This window comes from Nuphar pumila, chromosome 7, assembly GCF_984573655.1.
Source record: "Nuphar pumila chromosome 7, dmNupPumi1.hap1.1, whole genome shotgun sequence".
Lineage (NCBI taxonomy): Eukaryota > Viridiplantae > Streptophyta > Magnoliopsida > Nymphaeales > Nymphaeaceae > Nuphar > Nuphar pumila.
In genome coordinates, this window is record NC_143255.1 from 115,939,031 (window position 1) to 115,949,098 (window position 10,068).

General features: G+C 37.9%; 1 protein-coding gene across 1 annotated transcript; it reads left to right on the forward strand.

Annotated features, from left to right (window-relative positions):
• Positions 1-1,093: 1,093 nt before the first annotated feature.
• Positions 1,094-9,737, forward strand: LOC149833068 (uncharacterized). Its single transcript, XM_090012697.1, has 3 exons — positions 1,094-1,480; positions 2,389-2,537; positions 9,317-9,737. Exons 1-3 carry the CDS (start codon positions 1,289-1,291, stop codon positions 9,453-9,455), a joined length of 480 nt encoding a protein of 159 aa, XP_089868823.1. The 5' UTR covers positions 1,094-1,288; the 3' UTR covers positions 9,456-9,737.
• Positions 9,738-10,068: the final 331 nt, after the last annotated feature.

Here is a 10,068-nt window from a genome sequence, read left to right on the forward strand (position 1 = left end):
CACATCAGAAAATGAAAATGAGAAAGGGAGTGAATCTCTCGTGCGATTTCAAATCACTAGGTGAAACATGTGATTTGGAATCACACGACTCCAAATCTCAGGAGATGCAACCAAACATGACTTAAAGATGTGGGTTTTGGTGAGGAAATTCAGTGATGAGTTCCCAACCATCAAACAGCCCTTAAGGAGTACAACCAACTTTTGCCTTGCAGCAAAATACATACACCTGTGGGTTTCGAACTTGTGGCATCCAGTCAACTTGGTGACATTTAGGACTCGGCAGTACTAAATGATGAGAAGAGCCCTTGTGAGTGTTGATATTGCGATAATAACAATTAAAATTGTAAAATTGGTTGGCTATATTATGACAATATTAAAATACTTTTACATTTTGTCATTTTATAGATATGTCACTATAAATTCATGATATTTCAAACTATCACGAATATTTGCGAGGTGGGTTTTGTGGATCTCAGATCTGAGGGTCTACGATCATCTGTTTGCAAAACCAAGGATCTCAAATGCGTGAGGCAAGCACTCATATTTGCAAATAAAAAACCAAACCCTCAGTACAATGGGTCAGATCTGGTTCGGATCATAGAGCAGAAAACATGAAAGCAGAACTCAATCCAGGAAACTAAGCTGACTTGGACCGAGGTGCCCACATGGTCCGGTCCCAAACCCAGCTTGGAGCCCTGAGCAAACACGTGAAATCCAAAGCATAGTCACAGATATTTTCAAAAACTGATATAAACCTGAAAAAATGTGATATTTCAAAATATTTTCTATTTTGAAAGTATCTTGTTTTTATGATGATATTATCACATTACTAATTTCATATTTATATTTTTAATTTTTTCTTACAATTTGGTATATTTTTAAAATTTTAAACGCACTGATATTCCCTCGAGAAAAAACAAAATGTTAATTTATTGCGATATTTTCCATCTGCCGAGAAAATCCCCATAACAAGATTTGTGAGTCTGTGACTACGATCCAAACTCCAAAGTCCAAAGTCCGGGAGGGACCTTACGGTAATTTCCCTTCCCCGTCCCAGAGCCCACAAATTACATCACGCCCACCGTTGCCCATCGTCATCATCGATACACCTCCTCTACGGTCTCTACCCGCCGTCTCCGTGCCACACAAACGGCAAGAACCCTTCTCTTTCTCTCTCGCCGTTGTTTCTGTGCAAAGAAGAAGAATAAGAGGAAGAACGAGAGAATAAGAAGAAGAAGGAGGGAAGAAGGAAGGGAGGAAGTGAGAGTTGGGTTGGATTGATTGATCGATGACGATGGGGAATCTGTACGTGCAGGCGGTGCAGCCTACCGATCTGAACAAGAACACCGAGTGGTTCACGTACCCGGGCGTCTGGACCACCTACATCCTCATCCTCTTCTTCTCTTGGCTCATCGTCCTCTCCGTCTTCGGATGCTCCCCTGGCATGGCCTGGACCATCGTCAACCTCTCCCATTTTCTCGTAAGCGCCCCCGATCGATCCGCGTTTCCTTCGCAATTCGACGGTTCTTCTTCGTCTTTAATTTTGGGGGTTTTCGTTTCCGGTTCTCGGCTTTCGCTCTAGGGTTTCTTTTTTTTTAGACGCGACTGTCAGTTGATTGTGCAATCGTTTCTTTTCTCTCAAGGATTTGTGGGTTTTTGACCATGGAACGAGATCGGCTTGGTTAGGTTCGGAATTTTGTATCGATTTTGGTTGTGGATTTCGAGTTTTTTCGGGTTATGATCGCAGATCTCTTTGAGTGTACGGGTTTCTGGTTTTGAATTTTTCTCGATTTTGTCCAATTGCTCGTTTTGCTTTTCTCGGGGCGAAAAACACTCTTGTTTTCGTGCGTCATGAACAGCTGTTGTAGTTAACTATTGAATATGAAACATCATTTTTGTTAATGCATTAGCGTTTTCTAATCTCTAGTCTTCGGAGAAAATGTCACTAGGAGATTGTCGTAGGAATTGCCGTCCTGAGATTCAAACAAATCGAGAACTTTTTTTCTTAATAAATTCTCAAGGCTTTGGTGCGGCCCGTTCTTTTATTGAATTAGTGCTGTGGCGCATCTTGAATCTGGTAGCTTGATGTTTATGTTTACATGATCTGCATATATTCTCGGAGGTGTTCATCCTTTGATGTGGAATTTGTTCTGTCGGATGTGATTGTTTCGGTTGTTTTGTTGTGTGGTTCATGCTAATATAAATTTGGAGTCTATTGAATTTACCATTTGAATTTCCTGATAGGTTTGAGTTTCTGCATTCGTGTAGATGAAATTCATCCGTGTATCTCATATGTTATTTATCAAGTATATTCAGTGGATCAATGCTTGGTTTGGAACATGAGGTTTGTTTTCCATGGCTTGATGAGATCTCTGACTCTTCAATTAGGTCACTTATCAATTCTTCCATTGGAAGAAGGGCACACCGTTTGCTGAAGACCAGGGCATGTATAACACCTTGACATGGTGGGAGCAGGTTGATAACGGGAAACAGCTCACTCGCAACAGGAAGTTTCTGACTGTTGTGCCGGTTGTGCTGTAAGTTTTCTTCTCTCATGCCGTGCGTGCTTGATACAGAAATTGCAGCGCTGCCTTTCGAGGTTCTTCTGCCGTTGGTGTTATACAGTGGATTCTAGGATTTTTGCATACTGTGCCAAGTAAATTCCCGAATTAGATAGAGATATTGGTGCAATTTCTTTGTTTCTGATTTCTTTTGCATATGTTGTTGGTAATATATAAATGGATAAATAGTCACCCTCTGAAAGTGTAACTCATGCACCAACCTTTTTCTTGCTAAGCAATTTGTTTCGCTCAGTCCATGCATGACTGCTAGTTCAGAGGAAACCAATTTATCATGAATCTCAATCTTCACCAGGAACCCCAATATCTGAAAGCACTCAAAGTATGCTATCTGCTATCATAATGAGTACGGAAATAAGCATATGCGTAGAACTGGGAGTTATGTTGCTGCCATCATGGTCGGTGTGTAGAAAATTAGAAATACTATTGTCAATTATGATATACAACCATTGTTTGTCTTTTTAACAATCAGTGAAATAATAATATATCAAGGAAATTTGACTTCAAATGTCTAAACTTTTCATTCTTTTCTAATCTAACATGACATCTTTATGTGTGTCCTTAACATATTTCTTAACCATTAAACATGCATCTCTGCAACTTGCATTTTTCACCTGGATTCCATATATATATATATATATATATATATATATATATATATATCAAAACATGTGTTTTATGTATCCACTGAGGTAACTTTAGTATCAAATTTATGTGATGTATACATGTCAGCTAAGAAATGATTAGTCATCATTATTGCTGTCAATGATTGTTCCGTTGATCATTTATGGATGTGCAAGTAGTATAGAAAAGTTATGACTTTCTACCAATCTATGGTATAACCTGATGCATGCATGTTTTCTGTCAAAACCTATGACTTTGCTACCTTTCCACTGAAAATGTTCCTTGTGTAGTGATGAAATTAGCTATATTAGGATCTACCAATTACATAAATCAGAAAATAAGGTGATTCATTTTCCCCCTTTAATCGCTCCTTTGTTCTGGGGTTTCTTTCATCCACCCACCAGAAATCACCCAGCTTGTTTGTTTTTGGAAGTGCTGAACTTCTGTTCCCAACCTACAAATTCAGTTTGTTTAAAGTATGATCTACTAGAGGCCCCTCTAGTGGGGATGGGATATTCCTCTATCCCTACAGGTACAGGTGTGACCAAAATCAGATTGTTGATAGGTATTAGGCCACTTGGTATTTAAGGAGGCTGCTGCAACCATTGCTTGTAATTTTTTCTTATTTGTAGCACACAATTCTTAATGGACTGTAGACCCTGATGTTGCGCCACCATTATTTTGCTATGTAAATTATTCTTTGTCAGCATGAGAAATAATTGTGTAAACTAGAATTTACATATATAACTAACCAAATACTCTTTTTAATCAAGCATCTAATGGCCAATTAACTAAGGCTCTCTTTGGGTGCCAGTGTTGGAGAGGAGATGAGAGGGATGATGGGAGTGGAGAAGAAAATGAGTGATGAGAGTGGACTTGTCAACTACATCCTTCTGAGGATGTAGTTGAAAAAGGCTCATCTCCACTCTCTTCTCCACTTTCATCACCCTTTTCATCTCCCAAAACCTGCCTTCCAAACATCAATGAGGGTAAATGGAGTAGGTAGCATTTATTAACTCCCCATCTCCCCTCACATCTCCATCTCCCAAACAGAAAGAGAGGGCCATTTTCAACGTGATCCACCCCCCCTCTTTCCACGAAAAACTTTCCTGTTGGGGGGGGGGGGGTCCGATTCTGTTTCAGCGGAAGAAGACTCCGCCAAAACCCTTGACTGGAGTCCTCTTCTGCTGCACATAAACGCCCCCTTAGTGTCAATGTTTTTTAGTGGAATTCTAAATATGTGGGTTTTTAAAAGAATCAAATTTATATATATAAAAAATAAAAATAGAATAAAATGTTAAGTAACATTGCAATATTTTTGTAAAACATGTAAGTGTGTATTTTTATAGCTATCAAATGTTGCAGTATTTTATCATGTTTTCAAGGTTTTATTAAAAAATGAGAGGAAGGAAAATATGGTGATATATAGTATATTTGATGGTATCAGGGCACTAGCATATATTTACAATGACATTGTTGCAAAATTGTTGTTATTTTTCCACAAAATTCATTTAAAATTAATTTATATATCACAAATATTTAATACATTTAATAATTTTTTAAAAAGTTACCAAGTGTTTCTTGAGAAAGTATTTATTTTAAATTCTTACAACATAAGGCCTTGTTGATATTATGAGAGGAATGCATGTGTGTCTATATGTTCACATTACCTTGCTTGTGATGCTAGCTGATGTTGCCGATCCCATCCTATTGGTTTGGCGAACCTGATAACGCATTTTGGACAAATTGGGTAAAAAATTCAGTCAAAAACTCATCCGTTCATACCAATGGTATCTACATGCAATAACATGCTACCACTAGTTTCTGGCTGTAGCAAGGCCAGATATTGGTAAAATGACTCCCTTCAAGACAGCATGTCTTGATTTCCTGCATTACATCACTAGAAACCATTAGTGTATATATTGTTCTATGCACTCAAGCATATGGTCATGCCTCTCTCTCTCTCTCTTGCTATATATATATATATATATATATATATAGGGTTAACATTTGGTCATGTCACCATTACCTACAAATGAGTTTTTTTTCATATTTTTTATTTTTAATTTTTCATTCAACTAATCTTATAGATGTGAGCTACATGTTTAGGTTAGTGGGAATCAGCTCTTAGTTTGTCCGATTACGACGTGTAGGCGCAATTCCACCAATGTCACAGTGTGGCTGTATGTCTTGTATATCCTAGCAGGTAGCCACATATGAAAAGAAGTTGCTCCCTATCAAGTGTAGAAGTTCATATCTTTTTTCTCTTCTTCCCTCATATTGTGTTAATTCTGTCCTTTTGCTTTATTGATGAAAAAGGCCAAGTGTTGCTCAAACTTCTGTAGATCCACGCAGGGTAGGTTTAAGTTTGCCTTGTGTTCATCTCAAGTTGCTTGAATATATGTTTTGAATTGCTTTAAGAATTCCAATACTTGGTGGCCTTAGCTAGCTTGTAGACCTATATGTCTCTACATGCAGGTTGGTGTGAAGGAAAACAGAGAGGCCTTTTTAGGTTCATGTTAATACATGTATGTGCATGCACATGTGCTTTTATTTTTTTCTCATTTTCAAAAGGTTGTGGTTCACATTTCAAAATGGTTTCCCATACATAAATATTTTTTCAATAACCTTGCTTATGCTATGAGGGCCATCACTCATGTGACAAAGCCTACTAGCCTAGTAAACCAAGGAAGCTATTTATAACTTTATGACATGCAAGTTTTTAGCGATCTCTGTTGCTCTTTGTTTTTAATGCCATTTTTTGTTGTCAATATTTATTGGCCAGACAGCCCACCCTACTCAGGTTTAATGGCCGTTTGGAAATCCACTACTCTCCCAGGCCTAGGCTTGATTTTTCTTGGTCTTGGATTTTTTTTCAAGTTATTTACCCATTTGACCTGTGTGCTGGACATCCCATTACCTATGAGCTCATGCACACAAAGCCACTAGTATCGAGCTGATTATTGTTGAGAGAGAGAGAGAGAGTACCTGGATGATGAATTGGCAATTTTAGTACACCAGTGCTAGTAATGCCTGTTGTTCACTTTGGCTGCTTCTTTGCATTCACTGGTGGTCCATATTTCATCAGTTTCTTTGTGGACAAATCCATTTTGACATTGATCAACAACATTATCTCCTTAGATGCAGAAAGTACTTACTCATCTTTACACTATCAAGTAATAGTAGTAGGTGATATGGTCTTTCAAGGACTCAAATTTACTGTCTTGTCGCCACAAGTTTGTGCAAGTATTGATTGATTCCATATGTAGGTAAATGTGCTCTTATCATTTGTTAAGCCAGAGTGCATGGTCAAAAATTGAAATTAGGTATTTTATGTTGCACATGTCATGGGTTTGTTCTGACAGCATTGTAACACACGATCAAGTTGATATAACTAACAGCACAGTTACCAGAAGTGGTTTGAGTAAGTGGGAATCCTGATTCATAGGAATTGGGAAGCAAAGTGGTCCGAAACCCGATTCTCAATCATGGGCCTGATTCTCAGTGATGGGAATCCTAATTCCCATGGGATTTTACCTTAGATTTGCATTGGATATCATTTTACAAGTATAGATCTATAAAACTGAAAACAAGGGCCATTAACCAAGCTTAAGTATTAATCAATGAAATGTTCTTTAGCAAGGTTTTGCTCCATTTTTTTTATCACTGTCATATTTGCTACCCACTTCACCTATAATAAGAAAGGAATATTGATCTTTGCCCTAATAGCAACAACGTTGAGCTGATCTGGAACAGGTGCTCAGGATGCTTATCTTGGCTCATGTCCACCCTGGATGTGGTGCTTGTGTCCTGGCTTCAACTCCAGCTTTCTTCCTGCTCGCCGGCAATTTAGGAGGTTTTATCTCCTCAAACTTATTGAGTACTATTTGGTTTTCTTCCAAGCCTTTCCCTTCAGATCACTAACTAGGCCTGCAGTTTTGGTCTATGCCACTGAACTCCACGTTAAAGACTGACAAGCTCATGGAGTACCACGCGTTGTACAGCACCTGATTGACTCATTCATAGAAGCTAAATGATAGAACAGGAACCCTGTTCCTAGAACTGCCAAAATTGACAATCTATGTCACAGGGACTCGGCCAACTGGATGCTGCACTCGCATCGATGCGACACAAGTGTGCGTGCGGGTGTGGCACCCGGTGCAGTCAACCTGAGCCTGGGTGTGTTGACTGCACCCAGGGTCATTTATGTCCAACTTTTGGACTATATATATATATATATATATATATATATATTTGCCGCACCCCCCCACCCCCGCACCCAAGTTTTTGAAAGTGCCGCACCCGCACCCATGTGACATAGTTGACAATGTAAATGATTGCATATGTTGTATCCATCCGAAAGCCAATGTCAATGGCAGCATGATAGCATCTATAAGGAACCGGAAGATTGGGTGAGCTATAGGAATCTAAGTTTGCTAGTTATCTCCCTAGTTTGCTTTATTCCCTTTTAACCAACTGCACAAATTTTCTCAGATCATGTAGTGGCCTTTAATCAGTGATTGATGTGAACATTTGTGGGTGGGTGCTTGATCATATTATAATGTTTCTACATGGTTAACATTTTTGTGTTTTTGAAATTAGTGACATTTCTGATGCTTCCTTTCCATTCCCGACTGTCTGCCCTAAAGATGTCGATTGAATGGTTAACTGCTTGGTGTCATTCGTTCATCATCATCATCATCATCATCGAGGCCTTTTTAGTAACATGGATTCAAGCATTAAGGAATCTTATTTCTCTATTCCTTCCTATCTAATGCTACAATCTGGGTCACTTCACAATCTTTCAGTCTCCTTTAAATCTTCAGGGGTCTCTTGTTTTTTTAATTTATTTTAGTTGCATTTCATCAATCTTCCTTGTCACTGCTGTGAATTAGATATTTTATTCTTTTTATTGGAACAAATTTTAGCTGTCTTCTAGTAGATTTGTTTTATTGTCATCTTTTGTTGCTCCATGCGTCTACCTTAACATGTTGATCCTGTGAATTCTCTTTCTGTTTCTAACTTCACTATATATGAAGAGAAAAGACTGTATTATCTTTGGAATAGTTTTCAGCAGATACCTATGGATTCTAGCAATCTTTCCCATAGGTCTTGGCATTCCTATTGCTTTCCTTTGTGTTTTTCACCATCTGTGGAGCACCACAGGTTGGGTCTTTATAGTATTCTCATCCTGTTGGTAATTTACCAAGCATTAGGCACCTACATGCTGTAACTGGAACTCTGGATTCCTTTATCCATAACAAGAGCTAGAAAGGGATTTTCTTTGTTTGGAATCTTCATAATATTGAACTGAAGACTTGTGAATTTAGTAACATGTCTACTAAATCTGTGTACAGCAGCTTGAAATGCTTCACTATGAAATATTCCCAAAGGATAATATAGATGATTCATTCCTGTTGGTCTTTCCATGTGCTTCGGGTGCATCTACCCCTTTGCATCTCTCCTATTCACTCCATAATCTAGTAATTACTACTAAGCACCACATGCAACATTCAATATCTATGAAGATCTTTTGGTTACTAAATCGTAAGTGGCTGCAAGTGATGTCAGAGAGAGAGAGAGAGAGAGAGAGAGAGAGAGAGAGAGAGATGCATATACTTTTGCTGGCACTTGTTACTAATTTGAGTGTTTGCTTTGTTTTGTGCTGTCCCCAGTCTCTGTGACTTTTGTTTCCACTCTACCAACCTTGGTGTTTTGCATTAAATTTCTTTGATTAGCCTATCATTTATCTCAAGTGTGCACAAATGAAGGATAGGATAACAAAAAATGATGCTTGTTAGAACATTCGGTAGTGGTTTAAGTATAGGAAAACGATAGACCTGAATTTTAGAGTACCATAATGCCTTTCTTACTTTCTCATAATCCTATTCCTGTTTATATTGATTTTCACCAAGCATTTTCTGAAGAATGGATGGAAGTGAAAAAATATTGTTTGAAACAAAATGCCAGTCAAGATGAATCAATGTATGCACTGTCCTCAGCTGATCCGTCCATCTGATTTTTATTGACCTTATGATTGGCATTCTTATGTCCAAGAAAAATGTACATGTTTATTATTATTTAGTTTCTTCTGACCGTTGATTCTCTGATAGGTACCTGATTGCCTCACACACAACTGATTATCAGAATCCCTGGCTTTTCCTCAACACGATTGCCCTGGCTATTCTCGTCATCGCTAAGTTCCCAAATATGCACAAGGTCCGGCTATTTGGAATCAATGGAGACAAATGAATGGATTGACTACAGAAAAGGCAAATGGGAAACTGCTTAATATTCTAATAATGCCTTAATCGAATTGTTAGCTTGTTAATCCATGTACAGAAGTCATATCTTGATGACGAAAACGACTTGACGTTTGGTATATTTGTGCTCTCTTGGATGTTATCCCTGTTACTACAAGAGAGGAAAAAAGATGAGTGTATTGCAATCTGCCGTTGTACATTTCACTTTTTCCTTTATAGGACTAATGACACGATTATTGCTATTCTTATGTTATTTTTATTTTGTGATCTTATCTTTGTTCCAAATTTCCCTTGGATCATATTCTTTGCCTTTTTAAATTTTATTCAAGCCATAAGCATGATGTAATAAATTATTTTCTTTTCTGGAAATTTGTTGAATAGGCGATGAAGCCTTGATTTTAAGGTCCATAAAATAAAATGAAAATTTCTAAATTCGTTTTTTATTTTCACATATGGCGTCTACTTAGTTTGGTAATGTATGCACAGAACTGTCTGTATAGTTCTCCAAATTGAAATATCTGTCTTTCTGGAATTTGATTTTGAGGGTTTTTTTGGCTGAGGAAATGGGTAGTAAAAAGGGTATTTCATGAATTATGGCTCCT